At 44.7% G+C, this 24,593-nt stretch overlaps 4 protein-coding genes across 4 annotated transcripts; 3 read left to right on the forward strand and 1 right to left on the reverse strand.

The window, feature by feature from the left end:
* Positions 1-2,279: 2,279 nt before the first annotated feature.
* On the forward strand, positions 2,280-6,983 carry npy7r (neuropeptide Y receptor Y7). The gene is made up of 2 exons (XM_076162857.1): positions 2,280-2,362; positions 4,689-6,983. Exon 2 carries the CDS (start codon positions 4,726-4,728, stop codon positions 5,854-5,856), a length of 1,131 nt encoding a protein of 376 aa, XP_076018972.1. The 5' UTR covers positions 2,280-2,362; positions 4,689-4,725; the 3' UTR covers positions 5,857-6,983.
* An 858-nt stretch (positions 6,984-7,841) lies between these two features.
* prelid1a (PRELI domain containing 1a) lies at positions 7,842-10,995 on the forward strand. Its single transcript, XM_076162858.1, has 6 exons — positions 7,842-7,977; positions 8,854-8,973; positions 9,110-9,335; positions 9,420-9,533; positions 9,779-9,857; positions 10,084-10,995. Exons 2-6 carry the CDS (start codon positions 8,882-8,884, stop codon positions 10,203-10,205), a joined length of 633 nt encoding a protein of 210 aa, XP_076018973.1. The 5' UTR covers positions 7,842-7,977; positions 8,854-8,881; the 3' UTR covers positions 10,206-10,995.
* Positions 10,996-11,095: 100 nt separating this feature from the next.
* mxd3 (MAX dimerization protein 3) lies at positions 11,096-14,413 on the reverse strand. Its single transcript, XM_076162799.1, has 6 exons — positions 14,236-14,413; positions 13,464-13,563; positions 13,277-13,306; positions 12,922-13,036; positions 12,655-12,820; positions 11,096-12,559 (listed from the first exon to the last, which is right to left on the reverse strand). The coding sequence occupies exons 1-6, from the start codon at positions 14,303-14,305 to the stop codon at positions 12,447-12,449; spliced, it is 594 nt and encodes a 197-aa protein (XP_076018914.1). The 5' UTR covers positions 14,306-14,413; the 3' UTR covers positions 11,096-12,446.
* An 879-nt stretch (positions 14,414-15,292) lies between these two features.
* On the forward strand, positions 15,293-24,424 carry fam193b (family with sequence similarity 193 member B). Its single transcript, XM_076162841.1, has 10 exons — positions 15,293-15,593; positions 16,793-17,071; positions 17,559-17,745; positions 19,628-19,846; positions 19,958-20,369; positions 20,467-20,650; positions 20,761-20,994; positions 21,287-22,346; positions 22,445-22,520; positions 22,612-24,424. Exons 1-10 carry the CDS (start codon positions 15,429-15,431, stop codon positions 22,706-22,708), a joined length of 2,913 nt encoding a protein of 970 aa, XP_076018956.1. The 5' UTR covers positions 15,293-15,428; the 3' UTR covers positions 22,709-24,424.
* The last annotated feature ends 169 nt before the right edge of the window (positions 24,425-24,593 follow it).

A 24,593-nucleotide genomic window follows, 5' to 3' on the forward strand; every position in this document is an offset into this window, starting at 1 on the left:
TTCTATATGTGGCCTTGAGTGTTTATATGTCTGTGTGCAAAGCTTATTGGTTCTCCTGTGGCGTCTAATGGGAGACGAGATCCATCTGGTCTGATAGACCGATGAGTTCTCTCATCGGTCTATCGTTCTCTCTCTCCTGGCCGCCCATTTACTTTCATTCACTTTGGTTCCATTTTAGTATTCTGCTTCCATCCATCCTTCCATCCATTTTCTATACCCACTTATCTTCTCTGGGCCGTGGGGGTGCTGGAGTCTTTCCCAGGGGTCACTGGGCCAGAGGCAGAGTTCACCATGGATCGGTCACCAGTCTATCTGCCTCCTTTAGTTTAATTGAATCACTTTTGTGTTACGGTTGGATTTAATATGTAACTCTTAACGTGTGATCTTCCTCCTTGTCCGCACCCTCAGAAAGTGAGTCAGAGAGTTAGGGTTAGCACTCCATGCCTGAGGGACCGTGACACAACACAGTGCATGCATTTCAATCTACACACCTCAGAAAATCAATAATATAATTTCCCAAAGGATTTAGCAAGGTGCATTGTCAGTTGTAGAAGGTCCTGTAGTCTACAACAGCTAGAGCCCCCTCCTCCTCCTCCTCCTTCCCCTCCTCATCTCTCCCATTCGCACACGCTTTCCACAATGCACGCAGATAATAGAGAGAGAAAATGTGCCAGGAAGCGACGGCGTGTGCGACAGCCCCCTTATGCATGGAGAGTTCTGTGGCTTTTAAACACCAGGACTGTGCCGACTGTGATGTTCGGCGCTCCCACATGGGCTAAAGTGAAACACCCATCACGGGGAGAGCAGTGGACCATAAACACAGGATCTTGGATCATATGGAGTGCACTCCAGAGCTCATTAATCAGGTACATTTACAGAATGAGCAGACTGATGAATGCTCTGACACCGACCTTAAAACAAGTGCTTTTACTGAAGTGGTGCCAGGAGAACAGGAAGTACAACCACCACACATCACACCTGTCAGGAATAAGCAAGTTTTGTGTCCAAGGAGAGGAATCCAATGTTGATAACGTGGCAGCAACTGTCAACCTAGGCTGCACAGTGGTTTGTGCACACATGTTGGCCAAAGGATGGAGCCCATAATTGAATGAATAAATAGAAGTGGGAGGCCGGGCCTGCCCTAATCAATAAGGGTAATCTGTGCTGCTGAGTCAATCCATCAGCCAATTATTGCACCATCAAATGAGATCCACCAGAAGGATTCAAGGATATCATATCATTTTCTATGACATTGGTACTCTGGAAGTTTGAACGACGTACAAGGTTGAAGCAGACGTCACGCCGTCCTCTATTATGCTGCAGATTATTTGGAAAGCGAATGTTGATCGTGACGGGGCATTTACAAGGTCATTGCTGATTTCTGATACAGCAACTGTACATTTCTGCGCACCAGCTGACATTATAAAGGTCTGAATACATTAAATCCTGAAGGTTTGAGGGCGGCATTGCGTGCAACCGCTGTGATCATTGCTTCATTGTTGCATCACAGTAACATCAGTTTGAATTAAATGTGTTTTCAATCGCGTTCAGGATATTATCCAGTCATCAGAATGCTGATGAAAGCTGCTCTGTCCACTATAGAACCCACCAGCCTGTACAACCATCCCTCAAGATATCTCTCTTTCTTTTTACAATCTTCTCTAAGCTTAGGAAGTGAAAGCTCCAGGCTAACTGCAATATGAACTCATCAATCACAACCCCAGCACAACTGAGATCAGTCTGAGAAGAAACTCAAGTCGATGTTAAAGAGCCAAACCAACCTGTAAGAGATTTGAGTTCTTATTTACATTATTCCAAGCATCCAGTGGAATCCGATTGCAGTGTTGTGCGTTTGACTGCAAGTGTTGCCACATAACAATATAAAATGACGTCACATCACACTTAATTCCTTTATAGAGCTGTAAGAAATTAGATAAGTTTCTTGTGGACAAAGAGGCCTCGTATAAAATGTTGCCACATTGCCAGATGTTCCAAAGTTCATTGAATAAGGAAGAGACAGTCAGCAGGTTTAGGAAAATAGAAACAAATATATAAAAGAAAATAAATAAAAGTGTAAAAACGGAATAAAGTGGAGCTAGAAATATGATCCAACTTTAGAATGTGATGTTTAAATCTGCATGCGTGCATTTCCCCGGTGATCGCCTCCGCTGCGCCCCTCACACACACTCTCTATCACACATACACACACACTCCTGTAGACCTGCAGCAGGGACGCACAGTCTGGCCAGAAGATGCGCGCTGGACGCCACAGTTTGGGAGGAGCTTCAGCGTTTCACCCCACTTGTTCCACGCCAGTGTCGAGTGAAGACCTGTTTGCCAAAAGGAGATAAAGGGACGAAAGGTGAGTGCGTGGAATGCGTGGACAACGAACGTGTCTGTGAAGCTTTGTGAGAGTTGTTGTTTGGTGTCAAAATTGAGTCACCGAGACGCAGAATTCTGCTTTATTCTGCTTCGGTGCGGCGGCGCTGTTACAGGAACTCTGCGTGCGTAATTTGGATATGAGAGCGCGTTTTTCTTTTATATCAAAAGCAGATGGAACAAATCTTCACATTTCCTGTTACTGCGCACTGTTTTGTTGGAGGCAGACTGGTTGGTTTGCACCTGTCGTGTCGGCTGAAGAGGTTTTGGAGAGCTCACTTACGCACATTACGCACCATTCAGCAAGTTCAACTAACGGGCGACGAATTACGCACGAACGCATCATCATTATCTATTTGATCCGGGAAAATCTATCTCATCATCATTCTGTATTAGTTGCTTTACGCCTCCAGCAGGTGTGCGGTGATATCATTTGTCAGTGAAACAAAGCTGGCGTCTCTGAGCACAAATGCATGGCAAATGAGTCTCGTTGATGTCACTGGGTACAGATGTCGCCTGTAGCCTGTCGGATCAAATCCCCCTCTGTGGGCTCCTGCTGTCAGAGAGGATACAGGAGTCTGGACATGATGTTTGCTTCACTGGAGTTGTCAGAACCACAATTACACCGGTCGGTCCCTTGATTCAGTCCAGTGTTTATCCTGAACATTGTATCTGGTTAAGTCCCTGATGGGTCCCTATGCTCCCCCCCTCAGGCCCTCTGACAGTCCGTACCTGTGAAGTGTACAGCTGCAGAGAGGATCAGATGTGGTAAATGTTGAGGAAAGGAGGAGGGGCTGCTGCATGGAATGGAATGTTTTGTTTCTGGAGTGTGTACACCTGCTTAGTGTATAGGGACTCTCTCTCAATCTCTCTCTCACTTAATCTCTCTCTCTCACACAGACACACAGACACACAGACACACACACACACACACACACACACACACAGACACAGACAGCCACCCTCCCCGCCACCATCATCAATAATTGCCAAACCCATCGCTGCTTAAATTTGTCATGTTGTTTGTTTGTTTTATGCAAAAATGCCAATATAACACCAATAACAAAGCTATTACTCCAGTTTCTGATATTGGATATGAATTTGATCGTGTCAATGATATGAAACGACTGCACGACCGCAACAGCAACCACAGCCGCTTAGGTTTTTGCATTATATAAACACACACACACACACACACACACACACACACACACATACACACACACACACACACACACAAACACACACACACATACACACACACACACACACACAATGATCAACAATCATTAGCTTGGTAAGTAAATACAATATTAATTCATTTATATGCAGATGCACTGTAGTTATTCAACAATCAGGCCAAGATCATTAGTCTGTTCTGTATTCAGTAAGAGAACATGGACATGAGGGACTGAGGGGAGTGTGAGTGTGTGCAACATATAGACCAATATTGCTCTTCCTGCCATAAAATAGAGTGACCAGTAACATAATGTACATAGTGAGATAGATGCTGCGTGTGAAAACGGTCCCACTCTAATTTCTCACTCTAGCTTTGAATCAGCTGACTCAAATGGAACACATTGCTTCATCCAATGTTTATCTTAATGGTGCTTGTTGTGTTCATGTGGCATGAAAACGCTGCATAAGTGGTGGATTGTGTGCAGGCTCGGAGCAAACGGCTGCAAGCGTTAGGATGAACTGAAGATGATCTGAAGAGTATAAGAGAGCTGATTTGCTTCTTTCAATCTGTCAGCGTTTCAGAACATTCCACTTCCTCAACCTAATCTTTGATGATTGTTCCGGTAATTATGATGTAATCAGTGGATGTTTCTTCATTACACCTGCATGTAAACACGAGGCTTCTTTAATTACAGCGTGACCTTTACAAAGCAGGTTCACCTTTTTGACGTGATGCAAATAGAATCATTGAAATTGGAGCGAGTCATTTCCTTTTTGTCCGTATTCATTAAAATTGGGGATTTTATCAAAGCTCCTGAACTTCAGTCTTTGTTGAGGAGACAAAGCATCCCAAAAATGAAAAAAAGTGATCATAAAAAGTCAATGTTATGTTTTCATTGAGCACATTTGCTGCGGTGGGAATAGACGCACACACACACACACACACACGCACACATTGTGCTTTACTGAATGATTGTGGACATCATGCAGTGAAAGGAGATGGAGAAATTGTGATTTTCACTAAATAAACACCTGAAATTGTAGTATGTTCTCCTGCAGACTGCCTTTGAAATTGTATTTTTCCTTCTTATTGTGTCGAAATATGATTCTTTGTCTTTTTTCTTCTCCAGGTGTTGACGCAGAAGAGAACTGGCATCTCCACACAAAATGAGTCCCACAGCTCCGTACAACAGCACAGGAGAAGCCGAGGCTCATGAATCACAAGTTTCCCAGTGGAACCTTGGGATTCTGGTTAATGACAGCGTTGGTTTCCACCAGCCTGGCTTCCACACCGACATCACCAAGCACATCGCGGTCCAGATCACCCTCATCACAGCCTACTCCATCATCATCCTCCTCGGCCTGTTGGGGAACTCTTTGGTGGTCTACATGATCATCCGCTACAAGAACATGCGAACGGTAACCAACTTCTTCATCGCCAACCTGGCCCTGGCTGACCTGCTTGTGGACACTCTCTGCTTGCCCTTCACTCTGATCTACACTCTGCTGGATGAGTGGAAGTTTGGGGCGGTTCTGTGCCACATGGTGCCGTTTGCCCAGGTTCTGAGCGTTCACGTTTCCATCCTGACCCTGACTGTGATCGCCCTGGAGAGGTACCGCTGCATAGTGTTCCACCTGGGCCAGCGGCTCACGTGGCGCTCCAGCTTCCTCATCATGGCCGTCACCTGGACTCTGTCGGCGGTCCTGGCGGCACCACTGGCCATCTTCAGAGAGTATCGCCAAGAAGAGATACCATCCATCAACCTGCGGATCGCTGTTTGCTCTGAGCAGTGGCCGCACGGGACCAGCAGAGGCGGAGTCATCTACAGCCTGTCCATGCTGCTCCTGCAGTACATCATCCCTTTAGCCGTCATCAGCTACGCCTACATATGCATCTGGGTCAAGCTGAAGAATCACGTCAGCCCGTGCAACCGCAACGACAGCATCAACCGCCGCAAAAAGACCACCAAGATGTTGGCCCTGGTGGTGGTGGTGTTTGCTAGCTGCTGGTTGCCATTCCATGTGTTTCAGCTGGCGAGTGACCTGGACCTGGTGCTCAGGCTGAAGGAGTACAAATTGATCTATACAGTGTTCCACATTGTGGCCATGTGTTCCACTTTTGCCAACCCCCTGCTGTACGGGTGGATGAATAAAAACTACAGGAACGGCTTCCTCATGGTCTTCCGTTGCGAGGATAAGCCAGAGTCGTTCCATCCCGAGGGCTCGTTCAGGACCAGGTCCCTCAGGGGTCTCACTTTGAACGGGCGTAATGGCGGACACCCTCCTACTGCTGTATAAGATGAATGTTTCAAATACAAGCCCATAGAGCAGAACTGAACACATTACACACACCACTTGGTCTGTGGTGCTTGTTGTTGTTCTAAAGCAGCCTTTTGACTTGAAAGGTCTGATCTTGAGTATTTGAAGAGGGCTAAAAGCTTTGCATGCAAAATGCTTTATGTAAGGCTTCTCTTTCCTTTGTGAATGGTCCTGTTGCAATTATACATTTGTCAGATTTATTCAAATGTGTTTTGGATGTTTACTAGGGTGTTAAGTAACTAAATGTATAATGTGTTTTCTGTAAATGGAGACCTCTTGTTTTTATGTAATGATGATGCATAAGTGATCCAGCACTTCGGTGCATAAGTGGCATGTCTGAGGCTATAAATGTGTTTATACTCCCTGAAGGGAAAGATGTTGATAATCGTGACTGTAAGAACAAGTTACCTTTTTGTTTTCCTGCCTGCTGGATGTTCAAAAGAATTGGATAAATTTCACTTCATCTAAATTCTGCTTCTTTGGCCTGATTACAACGTTCTAGTAATCTTCATCATTGTGCTGGGTACCAAGGAAAGACTGGTGTTCTATGTAACCGAGCAGAGCACCGTGTTCACCAGTTGTCGATGATTACCTGAAGCAGTAGGACTCGTAGAATGGAGCTGAAATCAGTTGAATTGTGTTGAAGTGGGAGCAAAGAGCCCCCAGTGCCTCTGTCACAAAATGCAGGCAGGACTCAGAAGCAATTTGGAACACAGTTGGTACAAATCCCAGCATGCAGCTCTATGTTGGTTTTACTCAGTCCGTGTCCTTGTTGGTGTTCATATGAATATTAGGCTGCCCACCTATGAACGTATGCAGATGAGCATACAGGGCTTCTTGGCATGCATGTCCTACTATCAGCACATGTTCACCTCCTCAGACTTCATTTGATCGTCAGTGCCAAATACAGGAACCTTGGTTTAATAATTCACAAAGTGAGGAATATTACAGTCCCATACCTTTTAGTTTGCAATTCAACACAGAAACAAATGGCACCTGGACCAGAATAATGCATAATAAAGAGATAAACATGTTCTATACAGAATGATGCATTCCATTGCAGAGAAACCTTGGGATTTCATTGCTTCTGGTCTTTGACACGTATGTTACTGATTTCATGCCTAGAGAAAGAAATACGTAATTATCTGCTCCTTTATTGACTGTTAATGAAAATAGAAGGTTTAAGCTTCATTCAGAACCGAAACGGATCAGCAGATACACATTAGACCTTGAAGATTTTGCTGGAGAATGACTTCAGTATATCTCAGATTTTTTCCCAAAGCATAGGCGATCCTGCTGAGAATCTATTAATAACACACACAGTTGGAAAATGATTTTGGCCTCAAGATACCATTATTTATTAAATGTAATAACTGTGTGTGGTTCTCCCTGGGGTGCGGGTGTAATTGCCTCTTTTTTCTTATTTCGTTGTTCGTTTAGCAAAATAACAAATTGTGTTTGACAGACGAACCTTACAACCCGACCAAGAATCAATGCGACGCTACAGATGAGCTTTGTACGATCGTCTGCTGCCCTCTATTGTTCAGAAATGATAACTACAAAATTACTATATTGGAGGTTCAGAAAACAAGAAATCAGATCACAAACATTAAATACATAAATACATATACATAGAACTAAACCATACATAAATGTAGGAAACATTGAATAATTAGTAAACGATGTGTTATTAATGGTTGGATATTCAAGAATGGCTTTCTAAACTTAATTGAGTTTATGACAATAAACAACAATTTTGTTCTGATTGAAGGAAATGTTTCAAATTATATAAATAATATATATTCAATTGTACGACATATTCTACTGATTAAAGAGTATTGGTTTATATAAAAGCAAATTACTTCTAAAAAGCATTTTTACAGCAGAATGTCCAGATGTTTGACATTGCTAAAAAAACCTCATCAAGAGTGGACATTTTATTTTGGTAGATACCGGATATGACGCACGTGTGTGACCTTCTCTCTGCTCCGGGGTCATGCTCGCACATGATATGTAGTCCGTGAGTTCCTGTTCGGCTAAATTCACCAAGGGGCTGAAGAAAATGCTCGTATTCGTCCTTTGAGCCGCGTCTCGATTCAGGTAAATCAGCCGCCAACGTTCACATTTCAACACTAAATTGTCGCTTAGTGAGATTTCTTGCGTCAGAATCTCGAGCCATTCATTGCTTGGCTCCGTGCTAAGTGAAGCTAATGCTAACGGGGCTGAGTGCGGACGTGACAGGAGAGAAAGTTTGACTCGCTGATGTTGCGAATGTCGTCGAGTTAAACTGCTCGAAGCTTCTCCGCTCACAACGCGCCATGTTACTGGGGATATACGAGGATTAAAGCATTCACATCATCCGGCCTGTGTTTTATGTAGCGGTGAGGTTAACGGAAATATCTGGGTTGAGATTATAAAGTGTGTGTGCGTGTGCGTGTGTGCGCGCGCGCGCGTGCGTGCGTGTGTGTGTGTGTGTGTGAGAGAGAGAGAGAGAGCTTTGACTTAATAAGCACGTTAATGTTTCTTATAATCATTCATCAACGGTCTTGTTGTCGTCAGAAACCTAATTTCCCGTTTTCCTGACTTACATAAGCACGGGTTTGACATGAGTATGGTGCGTTTAAGGGCACATCCGTATTAACCTGTATCCAACTGACTGATCTCATTTGTCACCTGATCACATTTTTGCCTTCTTAATGCTTTTACACCTGAATGTGTGTGTGTGTTGCTTCTGTCCTGATCGAGTCCTGTCACTGAAGAAAAGCTGAGGAGTGTAAACGTGCTCCAAAATACTTAAATATGCTGAAATATGATCAGGACACAATCTTAACTCAAGACTCGTGACATAACTACATGTCATAGGTGCTTATTCCAAAACATAAATTCTCTAAAGTTATTGTAAAATGTTCCATATGTGCGGTGATGTCGTCAAACTGTTGTTGCATAAGTTGAACAAAGTGCCTTTCTGTCCCTCAGGGTCTGTCGAGAGTAAACAGAGGGAACAATGGTGAAGTATTTCTGCTGTGCAGGTTTGCTGAAAAGTTCCTGGGACCAAGTGTGTGTGGCGTTCTGGGAGAGGTATCCCAACCCATATAGGTGAGGAAGAGGAGGGGAGTGTATTCTGACATGCTGACATCATCATCATACCTGTGGTGTTTCTCTTACCTCACCCAGTTGTGTGATGTAGATTCTAGCTGACGTCTCCTCTTGTGTCATTCCCATCTCTCTCCAGTAACCATGTCCTGACTGAGGACATAATTTTCCGGGAGGTCACTCCTGCAAACTGCCTCGTTTCCAGACGTCTGTTGACCAAAACCAGCCGAGGGCCTCGCTGGATGGAGCGCTACCTTCCCAAGCAGATGGCCAGCAAGGCTTACATCATCGAGGATTCCATCGTGGACCCCCAGAGCAGAACCATGACCACACTAACATGGAACATCAGCCATGCGCGCCTGATGGTACCCCTACTTCCTCTTCCGTAAACACTTCGCCGCACGTTCTTACAACTTGGCTTCATGTTACTCTGTTTTCCTTCTCCTCAGTCTGTGGAGGAGCGCTGCCAGTACCACATCAACCCAGAGAATGGCGGCTGGACTGAGATCAAACGAGAAGCTTGGATCTCCTCCAATGTCTTTGGCCTCACAAGAGCTGTTCAGGTTAGTGGAGCAAAGGGCCTCCTGAAGCTCAGTGGTGGTGTTGGCTCTGTAAACGGAGGCTCGCCGGGCTCCAACACTTCCATTGGTAACTTAATCCAACAGGCAAAGACAACAGCTGAGCGTCCTCACTGTCCTGCCAGGCACTCCTGGATCATTTATAACACTCTTGTCGTGTGTTATGTAATGATGTTGTTGTCATGGCGTCTTCCTTTCTCTGACCTCGACCCTTTTTCTGTACTTTTCAGGAGTTTGGCCTCGCAAGGTTCAAGACCAGCGTGACAAAGACCATGAAAGGGTTTGAATACGTGCTGGCCAAAATGCAAGGTACACATGTGATGAAGCTTGTGTGACTCCTACAACTGTGTGTACACTCAGTCTGAAGGCTCAGTGTGGTTATGACTCAATTACTAACTCAAGGAATCAGCTGAGACAAAATCAAATTCTGTGGTTATTCTGAAATGTTGTGTCTTTGTCCTCGGTCCACTGATGCCAGTTTCATATTCACACCTCGCCAAATTCATCCAGTATTAACAACATGTTGCTCTTGCAGGCGAAACGCCATCGAGAACCTTGGCAGAAACGGCGACGGAGCGGGCAAGGGAGACGGCGCTGGCGGCGAAGGAGAAAGCCAAAGATCTGGCCTCACAAGCCCAGAAGAAACAGTTTGTGTGACGCGCTGCAGAAACCGCGTCGGGACAGATTAGTCTCCATCTCCTTTTCGTGTTCCAGTTAATCTTTTTTTGCGAGCGAGACAAACCGGTCCTTGTCCCGGGGAGACACCTCTGTGAGGAAGCATCTGATGCGGTGGGCGGATCCTAGCTAACTGCTGCTGTGTCACACTGATCCTATTGTTCATCTGATTACCAGATGATCGCAGCATTAACATAAATATTTTCACTTCTCACCTGCGTTGCTCCTTAGGAAGTTGTTGTTGAAGAGAGGAAGCATAGAAAGGCATGAGTGAATGTTCTTTCATCCCCTCGTTTCTTGTCTGTAACCGTCTACAGAATTCATTTTTTTCATTACAAAACTTGAAAGTATTTAGTATGTTTGCAGCTTTAACACATGTTCTTACTTCTGCAAAATTAGAATTATTGATTCATGCAAATTCACACCTACGATTTTTGTTCCAAATGTAAATATTGTTTTAATGTCTTTACCAATCCTGAGTTTACCTGGAGTTTATCATTGTGCACAGATCGATGAATTCATTGCTTCAAATTGAAGTTCTAAGTGTTAAGGGTCCATATTCTCAGTCACTTAGCACTAATGTATTGATATTGTAATAAGACCTCATTATGCATTGGATATCCTCATCTTTGAGTGAAACTCAACAGTACTTCAGAGTGTGTGAAGGCCGAACGAAGCCTTGTTTTGTACTTTCAGCTTGTTCAATCTTAATGCAGCTCCTTTGCTCCTTATGTATTGATGGAATATCAATAAATAGACATTTCCTTTGTAACTCTGAGGTTTGGAGTCTTGACTGTACGAGAGGATTCATCACCAACAGAACACAACTTACTAAATATAGAAAATATTTATTCTTAAAAAAAAAAGCTTACATCAGTACAAAATTGCTACATAATATTACTGGGTGGAGGGGGTGAATGCATACACACATACACTGTTATAAGGTAATAAGGCATCTTGCATATACAGACATGAAGGCAGAATGCACTTCAGCATTAAATACACAGTAATGAATAAGATACACATACTTGTAATGCAGCATAAAATTGCATAATGATTACAAGTAAACATTACCAGTCTGACAATGTGGTGATTTCATGCATGCATAATTTACACTATTGACAAATGCACAGCTAATGAAGTGCACAGTTGTGATAGGAACACTTGCATTTGTAATAACGATTGATTAGAAAAACAATCCTTATTCCCATGTGAGGGGTTTTCATCGGTAACACAGGTAAAAAAGCTTTAAAAACGCGAGTGTGTGTGTGTGTGTAAATGAATGAATGTTACAATTAACTGTAACAGATATCAATGTGCAAAACATGACCGGTTCATTTCTGCTCACGGACGAGTTTGATTCAACCTCAGCATGTGCAGACAGAACAAGTGCAACGTGTGGATGTTGTTGTGCAACAGAAGGAAAGAAGAAAAAAGAATAAAATACACGGCTGAATAGACATAAAAGAATATTAACGCAAAAGAGCACAGAGTAACGTTTAAGTGCACGGTACGAGTTCTGACACTGAAGTATACTTAGTGCTAAAGAGAAGACGGAAAGATTACAGGGCTGAAATAAGAGCCGATCAATAGGAAATTATTAGAAATTTTCAGAAATCGAGTTCTAACACTAAACTTAACATTTGCTGGTGGTCATGTCATGCTTTTATCAAATCAATCCCTTACTTTTATTAATGCTGGTCGGGCAAATGAGTCACAAGTTCATCGGCAAAACGGATAAAGAAAAAAATGTCATCATTCAATCAATCATTAGCTTCAGCCCTAAAGGTTCACAAACCCCAATCTGATTTATGGCAGAGTTCAGTACAGACAATAAGTTAAAAAGCACTTAAAAGTTGAATTTAGTGGAGATGCTTGGATTCTTGTATGGCTTTGGAATAAAATGCATTCAAAAGGACGACGTCAGAACAAATCTACACGTGTGATGATGTCACATCCAACCCGACCCAGTGATCCTAACTGCTGTTCAGTGCAAATGGACTGCGGCTCCTTCAGAACCAACAATGACCAAGTAGCTTTGAGTCAGACCAATGTTTGAGAAGAGAAAGTCAAAGGTTTTACCCCTCCTGTCCATTATTGAGCTCAGCTGTAAAGTAACCTCTCCCTCTGTTGTCCCCTGTTCACCTCTTTTTGTTTTTTTTGGAATGTTTCCTCCTCTTCCTCTCAGTCGTGTGTGGGATGAAGCAGCTCCGCTCGCCACCGTCATAGCCAGGATTTATCCACGCTGGAGTAACAGTGGTCCGGGTGCGACATGCTCAGTCCGTCCGAGTCCAGGCAGTCGAACACGATGCTTTCAACGTCAACCTCCACGTCCTCTGTAATGCCACAGAACAAACGTCACATCCAATGAGCTTGGGATCTTCCATTACAGTGACGATATGACATGTATGTAAGTGTTCTGGAGTCCTACCTCTGTCCGAGTCCGACCTTTCGGAGGACATGGTCGACCCCTGACTGTCGTTCCTTATCCTCTCTGAGCCTCTCTGCAGCTGCTCCAGCCGAACCCGCAGCTCCCTCTGCTCCCAGCGCAGACGGCCCTTCATCTTCTCGGCGCGCTCGTCCTGCTCCTGCAGCTTCTAGGGTGAGGACGCAGACAAAACCAGCAAAGGCATTAGACCCAGAGGAGCCGATGCTAAGCTCTCCCCTTGTATCCCAGCGCGTGTGTCGGGGGTCTCACCTTTATGTGGAGCTGGGCTCGTCTCAGCAGGTTGAGGGTGGTGTTCCTCATGGAATCGGACGACAGGGGGACTTGCTGCTTGAGCTGCTCCAGGCAGTGCCTCAGCTGAGCTCGTCTTCACAACCACACAAGAGCAAACAAGGTGTTAGGAATGCTGATGTGGGGAAATGCTTCATATGACTGACAAGCTCTAACAACAACACAATGACACAACTACGGTAACTAGGTAACCACTGCATATGATCCATTCCTCCCTGCCCTGCCTACACATTGGCAGCTTAATCAGGTGTGTTTAGACATAACAAATACAGAAATCTACAAACTAAAACTTAAAACAACACAAAATATGCATTACCTGTTTTTCTCCAGCTCGTTGTGAACCGACCTGCAATCAAAAAAAAGATGGATTAATTTTTGAAAATATCCGTAATGTTGCTGTGCAGTTGTAGCAAATGTGGAGCAACTGGGTCTGACTGAGTGTAAACCTTCCACAGCCACACCCTGTTGTCAGTTTAGTGTTATGTCATTGTGCAGTAAGTCACCTATTTCCACCAGCAGAGATCTTCTTATTCTTCTGTTTGCTTCTCTTATCGGAGGGCCCGGGGCTGAGGGGCAGGATGGATGCATATCCATGTTCTGCCTCTGTGCAGGGAGGAAAAATCAACAACATCTGTGTTATAAATAGACACACACGCAGGTTTCATCACTGTGCAGCCTTCAAAAGAGCTGCAACCGCCTTCACGTCAACACCCCCGCTAGTTATCAACTTAAGAAGCTGTAATATCACCACATTAAACCTTAATCTCTGTCCGATTTTGTTTGTGATCGCGCCAATGAGGCAAATGAACAAAAGGCAAAAGCTCCGAGTGTTGTCATCTGCATCCAGCTGGACGTTTTGTTTCGTTTTGGCGCCATCATACATTAATTAACTGCTTACAACACAAAAGAAACACAAGACACGCTACAACAATCTAACATGTAAAGTGGATGGAACGCGTATGAAAGTTGCATTACGTGTTTATTGTGTCTGATTCTGATCCGCTCGGCGCTCGACTTCATTTTCAAACAAGACCAGATTTGGCGCCTTTGAGTACAATGATGCCACCGATATGTAGGTCACTGAGTCAAACGGGAAAGATCAACTTCAATACCCACAGTGTTCACATATATATTACATGTTTACTTATATCCACATAAGACGTCTCTGTGTATGTTTTGCATACACACTTGCAGAGGCTCCATTGTGCATTTTGCTGATTTAACACAAAACCAACTTCCTCCCTTGTAAACTGACAGTTGTCATGCAATAATTACCTCGTTCTCTCCTCTCCAGAAACTCCGCAGCCTGGAGAAGCACCTGGATATTGCAAATGTTCGCTTCCATTTTAAAAGATTTATTTAAAAAAATGAATAAATGAAAGGCAGGTTAATAAATCCGACCGGGGTGAATGAGCTGAAGTAGCCGGAGCTGTTCTGTGCTGCTACGTCCTCAGTGCTATGCGTCCTGACGGAAGTGCTGCCTTCAAATACTCACGCAAGCTCGGACTTCTGACAAACACATTCATAGCAGTCGAGTTATGGACAACCAAGTATTTAGTTTTATTCTATTCTATATATCTATACAAAGACAATGTCAAATATAAATTGAAATGCAATCCATGACATAAAATTTAATAATTACTACTGTAAGGTCAATAATAAGACATTTAAACTCGCTTTCCGTTGTTTGCAATGGTGCTTTGAAAGCCTTAAACCAAACGTCCGAATGTATTTGAAGGCATCTGTGGACAATCCATACGTAACAATAACCATCACACCCTGTCCATTCACAGCACATTTTACTTCGAAATAACTATATTAATAAACAATATTACATTTAAAGTGCTATATGTGTGCTTATGTTAACACTCCAGGGTGAAAAATAACATAGTGCATTATATGGCCATGTGTAACCTTTGTAAAACTATATTGTTAAATGTTTTCAACTTAATTTTATTAGTTTTTAATCTGCTTCTCTATACCTGGAAAAATACATCTCCCGCCATACACACTATCTCGCATTACAAGTAATATGTCATGTTTTTATCCTGTATTGAATCTAATGTAACACGACAGCACGATACATAAAGTTCCGTTTTTATCAAACCGCACGTATTTATAATCCATGATAACATAATTCTTAAAAATATGAACTGCTCGTTCGTGTTTTCATTGCTTTTTGGTACAGTGAAGAAAGTAGGAGGCTTGCCCTCAGTAAATATGGCGGCTGTGGATTCACTGCCTGGGGACGCTTCCATTGTGAACCCGTGTGTGGGAGTGAAGCCACTTTGCCAGCACCATCTTTAACCTATGAACTCCCGAGTGTGCCAGTCCTCCGCCATATTGACTGTTGTCTTGACTGGAGGAGATAGAGAACGTTTTGAGGTCCGACAAGAAACGAAAGTGTGCTTTTAAAATCACCGAAACTGGTGCAAACTTGGCCAAAGCGTTTTATAAACACCGGAGTAATGGCGAGGAAGAAAAGCAAACAACAAGGAGTCGCCCAGAAGGAGCTCGCGCCTGGACAGCAGACCGCACCGAAGAGCTCAGTCTCTCCCGGCGATGCAACTGGCGGCGGCGGCGGCGGCGGAGATGCTGGGTTGGATCGGCTGGCGACTACCAGGGCGACCCAGGTAGCTTAGCAGCGAGCCCGCCGCTGGTCCTCAGGCGGCTAGCGAGCCTGAGGGGGGAAGCGTCTCTCCCCGCTAAACCCAGGCAGCCTCCATTATTTACTGTAGATGGATCCTGCAGCGGTGAACTTGTGTGTTTCCACGGGGGGTTAAAGCTATTTTAGTCTAATCCAGTGGTGTGGATCGTGGAACATTTTTGGTGTCGTTTCGTTTGTAATTAAATAAATAATAGCTTTAACTTAAGTCAGTAGAATCGTACGGTGGCGAGCGCTCCGTGCCCCCCGCTCCTGCCCCGGACAGGTGACATTGTGTGTCGGACAGGTCGTCCCGTTTCCAGCGTTTAGAACTCTTCACCCGCCCAGCTAACGTTAGCCGTTAGCAAATGTGCTTGTCGCCACCAGTTAAAGCCATCTACCAGATCCACTAGCCGGCACTTGCTAACCAGCTAATATACCAGCGGCTAGGCTGTAACACACTGGGCTAGCTAACTCCCAACAAATGAATGTTGTTATTTATTAGACGCCATCGCGTTTAAGCGTTTGCTCATTACACGCTTTGACACAAGCTAGCGCCAGAAGTTCCAGTGCGTGCAGCTGTCAGCTAATGATGCTCGAATGAGAGAGAGAGAACACTGCACGATGGACCACTGGAGCTCCAGCAGCCAGCGATCAGAAGGTCTGAGCTCAGCTGGAGTTGGGTCCTAACATCATCATGTGCCGGATGCGTCCTAGGCTGCGATATGAAATCATTTGAATTTGACAGAACTTCCATAAAGCCTGCTGTATCAGCTGTTTACATACTGATGAATCGTCTGGCTTTTCATGTAAATGTGATGAGGAGGAGGGTAATTACAACCGCATTTCATATTACAGACTCATCTGTTAGGTCGGCATTGTAGAAATAATTCTGTGATCTATTGAAGTTAGTGTTTTGATCCTAATAATAGATTTAAGATACTTTATTTGTCAAATCCCATACAATCACACACAATCACACGATTTGAAATGCATCTTGCTCCCCTCTTCCATACAACACACACATACAGCGTCAACTTTCTTGGTCTTTCTACAGGGACTCGAACCGGTGACCCTCCGGCGGTCAGTTTTGACTCCGGTTCCCAAGCTACTGCCGCCCCCTAGGAATGAAGAATAATGATAATAAGGTGATTTTACATCAGATTGACCTCTTTGTCCTCCTTCCAGCCTATGCACACCTGCTGCCTCCTGTGCCACCGCGAGTTTAAGGACTGGGGAGCAGGCTCAGTGAACGGGCTCTCCGGGGGCCACGGGCCCAAGCTGGCTGATGCCGTGCCTGCGCTCTCTCAGGCCTTGTTGCGGGAAGCGCCGGGGCGCAAGCTTGCTGACGCCGTGCCCTCCCTGTCCCAGTCCCTGCTGGGAGAGGTCCCCCTGTGGATCTGCCAGAGCTGCCGCAAGAGTGTGGAGGAGGAGGAGAGGCGGAGCAGCCAGGAGCAGGTGACGCCGGTAAGTAACAGGGGAGTTGCTTGGGTCATACGGTTCATTTCTTCACCCGTTTGTGTTCGTTCCTAGTCCAGAATCTTTTACATTTCTATCATTGTAAAGGATCATTAGTTTGCACATGCGTATTTAATAAACGAATCGGTCTAAATGTGCCCTCAGATCTTTCTATTTCAAGACACACCCTCAGTTTTGTCTCTTTGGAAGTGTTCCAATTTGTGTATTACATGTCTCTGTAGCAGGGATGAATGTGCTTCCCCGGATGTTTTGTTGATGTTTTATTGCACACTTACAAATGTTAAAAATAGACACTCAGCAGAGAGGTGACTCCAGTCTCTGAATGTTTTCACATTTAAGATTTATGAATTCATATCAGCTCGGTTTAACTTACTCCATAAATGTGTCAAATGTCTATAACGAGTTAACGATGGTAGCTAAGTGGTGCTTCTGATGCCACAATGTTGATGGATGTTGTGGTTGCGTCTCTCCTCAGGTACCGCTCTCACACTCGTCCTCCTGTAAGTCTCAGAGCTGTGGCAACGGTTACCCGGAGCAAAGCGCCGTGGACTGGGACCCCAGCTCCTTCTTGTCAGCGCACAAACTGTCAGGCCTGTGGAACTCAGCCCACACCAACGGAGGGGTCCACTGCAACCACAACACTTCTCCACACGCGCAGCAAGGTCAGTTAATCGGCAGGTGTTTGCTTTGTTGGTTTGTTTCACCTGGCTGTGTTGGGACAGCTTTGCCAATCATTGACGCAAAAAAACACCCCAAACACGAAATTCAGGCTCTGTCGGCTGTTAATCGTCGATAAACGTGTGATATGTTTTCGGACCACATTCAGCTGTAAGTTTGCATTGTCTGAGAGGAACAAAGCAGCGTTGTGGGAGCTCATAATGCTCTGCGTCTTCTCAAACCTCCTCAGAGCTCAGCATCAGGAACAGGTGCAAATTGTCCAAATGATAAAATGCATTCAGCATTTGGCTATATTACTTCCTGAAGTAACTGTAGGTTTTCAGACGTTTGTTTTCTTTGTGTGTTTACCTTCTGTACCACTGCTGAACTCATTTATTACCCTGCAGCTCTCCAAAACCTTAAACTCCAAATATTATGGATTTTCATCAAGTAATTGTACAAACATATTAAGGCATTGGTTGAATATTTTTGTAAATGTCAGAATTTGCTAATGTTTACGACGGGCCGATCTATCCAGACAAAGTGCCAAATCTGAAAACTGACTTTTATGTGTGGACTTCTTTCTCTGTAATACTGTGAGGCATGTCAGCACACAGATAGATCAGTGTGAAAATGGTTTCAAGTTGAAATTGGTTATTTAAGTCTCATGTTATGTCACTGGGGCTGAATGTCTGCAGGCCAGTGAAAGTTGTTTAAAGAAACTTTATTCTAAGATGGGTTTGATTTTATGTTTGAGGTTTTTTCGATTGTCTGGCCTGCTGTCGTTGTGTCGTTTGTTGAGACGCATCAGACGTCGTTCTTATTCACAGTTTAATTTCCTTTCATAATCCGAGGTCAGGTTAGCCACTCCTTTATGATTCAGTCACTTTACTATAATGACTGATGGACACACCTGATAATCAGTACATCTGCCAACGACGTTTCAACCATATATGGCGGCTTATATTCTGTCTGTTTCACGTTCCTACGTTGTGGCGTGGTGCGTGTGTTTGTCTGATAAGACTTTCTGAGGCGTCCCGCTATAGGAGACGAGGTGGATTCTGACTCTGCCTCATGCAAAGTGCTGTGAATTATTGCTTACATTCTTTTTGTATTGATGAGACATGACCAAAGTACTGCTTCAGTGAAATTTACATAAAGTCTAACAAAGACTATTGCACTAGAATCAGCTTTTTTGGTTTGAACTGATGCATGTTGGGGGGAAAAAAAGGTCCAAGACACCTCAGAGTGGACTTAAGTGGGCCTCTGGTAGAGACGATGCCAGTGTGATTACTGCTACACAATAACGAAAGCTGGAGGAATTCAAAGGGTGCAACAATAAATGGAGTTTATTATCTAAAGAGCATTCAAATGTAAAATATTTCCACATTTGGAGCCATAGTATAGATGGCTGATTTCCATAAATAGCGAAGAGTACTTTGAGTGAGGAATCTTTGAAGTGCGGCTCTGATGAGGCTGAAGAAGTCTTTTCATAAAATGGAAATACGTGACATTTCAGACAGCCGTGGTTTATGTGTTTGATTCAGATTATTCCTGTTAGGATGTGTAGACTGTTGTCACACTACCAGAGGTTTGTTGTCCGTAGCATCAATAGACAGAAGCGTGAACAGAAATAAACCTTTAGAAAATAGTTATTGAAGTTTAACATGTGACAGTTGTGGAGTTTTTGTATTGATCAACAACCTCCTCTCACTCGCTTTGATCTGCTCCCATATGAACTCTGTATCACGTGACGGGAGTGTGTGGAACAGAAAATTCCAGCCCTAGTCACAAATCTCTCTATCCTTGGTATGACATTACATTAAATGAAACTCCATCCTCTATTGATTTATGACCTTTTTTCTGTTTTGTTTTTTCCCTCTGCAGGTGTAACGGGGGGATCGGTTTGTCACGACAAAAGAAGCCTCCACGAAGCACCTGGGAAGTCGGCTAAAACGTCGGGGACCAAAGTCTGTCCCTACAGCCACCCCTCGTCCCAGAATTCCAGTGGATCCTCTGCTGGGAACGCCCTGTCTACCTCAGCAGACCTTTGTAAGACCACTCCCAAGCACTTCAAGACCATGTGCCGCCGACCAACGCCGCCAGGTCAGGACTGTTTCATGTCCTCTAGCTTCAGGTCATGTGTGCACAGATCCGAGCACAAGCACCAACATTAGTGATCCCTAACACGTTTGTATCTGTGTTTGATTTGCCCAGGTGAAGCCTTCCACCCCAGTGACCACCATCAACACACGGACCTGTCGGTACCCCCCAATAGCCCCACCGGCCTGTCTTCCCAACATTCCTCGCTCTTGCCCCCAAAGCCGAGCTCCGGGCAGCACGGCCACGTAACATCTTCCTCCGGCAGCGGTGTGGCCGCCCACGCTCCCTTCTCCCCGCTGGTACCAAATCTTCACGGCACGACAGCCAAACTCAACTCTCCCGGTCCAGACAGCCCCACGTCAGTCCATAAGCCAAGCCCCTGCAAGAACTCCCACATTCCTGCCGTCAACACGCAACACAACAAACTGGGGACGTCCATCATGGGCTGTAACCACCCCTGTAATGGGCACAATGGTGGAACGGTAGCTACTCCCAATGTAGGTCATCTGACAGCTGGGGCCTGCAGGTTAGTGTGAAGACGCAAAGAACGCCTTGCTTCATCAAATCAATGCCAGAAATGTAGTTATGTGGAATCACATCAATTCATTGTTGTTGTTTTGCAGGGATCAGGCGTGTAAGGGTCACAAAATGACCAATGGGACCTTGTGCCACCCTTCATCAGAGCTGGAGGAGGGGGAGGATGAAGACAGCAGCTCTGAGAGGAGCTCCTGTGCCTCCTCCTCCACCAACCAGAAGGACGGGAAGTACTGCGACTGCTGCTACTGCGAATTCTTCGGACACAATGCGGTACTTTAAAGCTTTCTGTTACCATCCTTCATTTAAAGTCATTAATCACTGTCAGCCATTGAGACCTGACTGCCCTGATTAAAAAGCTGACCTTATTATTTTCCCCACAGCCACCCGCCGCACCAACAAGCCGGAACTACGCCGAGATCCGAGAAAAGCTCCGCTCGCGTCTAACCAGGCGCAAGGAGGAGCTGCCTCAGCGTCAGGACTCGGACCCGGGAGTGGCCGGTGCCATTGACAACCGGGACGTGGATGAGTTGTTGGACTTCATAAACAGCTCCGAGCCCAAACCCGTCAACAGTGCCAAGGCTGCCAAACGAGCACGACACAAACAGAAGAAGAAGGTATGATAACACATGTACCGATGTCTGACCTTGTATTTGTTGCATTTCAGTGCGGTTAGTTGCAGTCTGATGTATTATGTCCTGATAACAGCATATTTTTGCTTTTGTGTGTGTGTGTGTGTGTGTGTGTGTGTGTGTGTGTGTGTGTGTGTGTGTGTGTGTGTGTGTGTGTGTGTGTGTGTGTGTGTGTGTGTGTGTGTGTGTGTGTGTGTGTGTGTGTGTGTGTGTGTGTGTGTGTGTGTGTGTGTGTGTCCATCCATCCACACTCATTCCTCCTCCATTTCTGTTTCAGGAAAAGGCTCAGCAGAGCAACACGGGTGCTGCAGGCAGTTACCCCTCCGATCCATCTGAGCCGTCTGACGAGCCCATCGCTGACGGATCAGAAGCCAACCGGCTGTTGGATTGGCCACAGCTGGAGCTTGAGCGTGTGAACAGTTTTCTCACCAGTCGGCTGGAAGAGATTAAGAACACCATCAAGGACTCAATTCGGGCGTCATTTAGCATGTACGACCTCAATCTGGATGTCAATGACTTCCCAAAAAAGGCAGCGACATTGGAAGGCAACCATTTACTGTCCCATCTGAACGGCTCATCAGACCTACAGCAGATAGACCTTGACCTGGCCCCGCTGTCGCTGGGAACCTTTAAGAGCCATCTGGACCTGGTCAACGGCTGGGAGGACACAGCTTCTCTCTCGTCCCAAAATACCAACGCAGCACCAACCGTCACTACTGGATCCAAGGACGTCCAGCGGCTGCAAAGTACTCCGAGCCTCTCCAAGCTCATCAGGGTTCGCTCCCCAGAAAGATGCACTTCTGCCGTATCCGAAGGTATGCCGCCGGTACCGGTACAAGCGACGGCAAAATCAAAGGAGGACGCCTCTGATCCTAAGAACGCCGCAGCTGGTAACGGCAGCGGAAAGACGGAGAAGAAGAAGAATAAAAAGCAGCAGCAAAGACAGGAACAACCTGTTTCGGAGCAGAATTCCAACAAACCAAACAAAGCAGTCTCTGGGCACGAAACACAAAAATCAAACGAGACCAAGCTGGCTGAATTGGCTCTTAACGGGTCCAAAGCTGGGAACAAACCACCTCAACTCCCTGTAGACAACCAGAAAAACGGTCCCAAGAAAGTCGAGGAGGGGAGATCATCCAGACAAGCCGCCAACGCAGCAAATACCGCTCTCTCGAACGCACAAAGGGCGAAGGGCGACGCAGAGACGCGGGGAGTTCGATCTGAGCAGGATTCAGAAGGCAAAGCTCACCCCGCCACTGCGAACGGGCAGCAACAGCAGCAGTCTAAAGGCAAAAACAAGAAGAACAAGAACAAGGGTGAAAAGTCCAGTGCTATCGGTACGGCACATCGGCTTCGTTACTGTCACAGTCTGTCACACAGTTTCAATGTTTAGAAACGTTTCATCTCATTTTCTGTCGTTCCCATTTTTCCCTAGATGATGTATTTCTCCCTAAAGACGGGGATCCAACAGAAATGGACGAGATTGACCGCGAAGTGGAATACTTCAAAAGGTACGTCCGGCACCGCCAGACGTGAACAAGGATCCTTTTTGATAAACTTGACTTGACTCTCATCCTCTTCCTCTCTTTCTATTCCCTGTAGGTTTTGCCTCGACTCTGCGAAACAGACGCGGCAGAAGGTAGCAGTGAATTGGTCCAACTTCAGCCTCAAAAAGGTTCCTTCCAATGCAGCTCAATAACTTGGAGTGCCAGAGCAAAACTTCACACCATGAACTCTTTCGATAGAACCCTACCTGGCCCGAGGCCTTTTCTCATTCCCTCTTTTCTTCTCTTCCTCAATAAGCCAAGGGACCCTGGTTCAAAATGACACTCTCCCATTCAGAAGACTGAAAATACTTGAGGCTAACAAGCCAAGGGTCACTCTCAAGGCCAACTCTCCCCTTTGCTATCCCTGCAATGTTCACTAAATGAGAGAAGCAAAATGGAAAAAGTCTGTTCAACCCACTGCATCCATGTGCTTAATTATGTAGTATGTAAACAATTACCTTACATGAAATAAATATGTTTTTATCACAAATCTGAGACATTTTAACGTTGGTAAACTTTTGAATTTCAATCAATTTGGTGCTTTAGAAAAATGTTTTTTGTTTTTTTTTACATTCTGCGTTACGTCGATGTTTTCTAACGTTGTTCCCACTCCATCAGTCTTAGCAGACGCAAGAGGTATTTCATCTTACAACTTATCAAGAAGGAGCTTCAGACATGTTAACCATATTACAGAAAACACTCCTGTCACACTGCCATTCGTGGGGATTGCAGTTTCACAGGCAGACTGCAATGAATTTGTGGTTTGGCAGTATTTTAATTTGGATCGCCTCCCCGTTTTTAACTAATCAAATTATTCCAGAGTCAATAGAGAGAAGAAACCACACGCACTCGATGACCTCCCTGCTGCACTGCTATCATGTTCGTATGAAATCCTGGAATTATGTTTAAAGTACATGAATGTTTGCAAAGTTTTCAGTATACCAACAATAATATAGCCTTGTGGAGAAAAAAATGGTTTTGCTGTGTACAACACTTGGCTCACATGATGCATCCTAGATGATACAACTCAACTTTAAAGTCCCCGTGCATGATGTGTTAAAAAAAAAAAGCGAAGGAGAAAAAAAACACAAAAAACAAACCCCGGTACTGTATTGGGCAAAGAGCACTATGTCCATTGCTTCAATATCTATCCTCCCCTTGGTGTTAAACATGAACTATTATCCTCCGTGGTGTTCTATAATATAGCTCTATAATCTGGTTCGTTATCAACACTGTTAGAGAGCTGTCGAGTCCTTTAAACACAGTTTTGACAGCCTTTATTTGTTATTTTCCACCCTTGAATCCCTGCAGTGAGCTTTGCAGTTGAAGGCACCATCAGTGTGTGCAATGTGCATTCTATTGCCGGGACATAGCGCACAATGAACAATGCAGTTATTTCCGTATTCACTCATGATTTTAGATGCCTTTGTCACGCTTTTGTAGGGGTTTAATAATGCAAGTGATACATTTTCAACCGTACTATCTTCCAACTACTGTGACCTTGGTGACATCCTCCGCATCACTTAGGTTAGAGGGAGTCCAGGTTTTGATGCTTTGATGGGAAATATCAGTGAAGAGTTGATCAGTTGATCCATTTTGGGAACGCGGGCCTTGGGTTTCACACCAGTTACCATGTTTGGGCTGACGGCTTTCATTGAGATGGTTTATTTCTTTCGAATCTGTGCTGACATTCTGTCTTCGTATAACATCTGATGCTTTCGAGGTTATTTTCAATTAGAGAAGATTATCTTAATGTTTTGAATGTAGATTTATACTATACCGGTAATAGCCAAGTGTACTGTATGTTGGCTTATTTGTTTCTTTTTTAAGATTCACTTTTGATACTGTGAAAAATCTTTCATTCAGAAAGATTAAAAACAATACATTTTGACAAAAAGTGTGGTGTTTGCTTTGTACTTTTCCACAGGTTTTTGTTATTTTTAGGCGGTTACGTAAAAGAAGACTGAGACAACGCGAAGGCGCTTTATCGTGACGGAGCTTCGCCTCGGAAAGGTTTGGCCCTCCTTGCTTACCGTA

This window comes from Genypterus blacodes, unplaced genomic scaffold (assembly GCF_046128005.1).
Source record: "Genypterus blacodes isolate CSIRO-AG114 ecotype Tasmania unplaced genomic scaffold, CSIRO-AGI_Gbla_v1 ptg000128l_1, whole genome shotgun sequence".
In the NCBI taxonomy this organism is placed as follows: domain Eukaryota; kingdom Metazoa; phylum Chordata; class Actinopteri; order Ophidiiformes; family Ophidiidae; genus Genypterus; species Genypterus blacodes.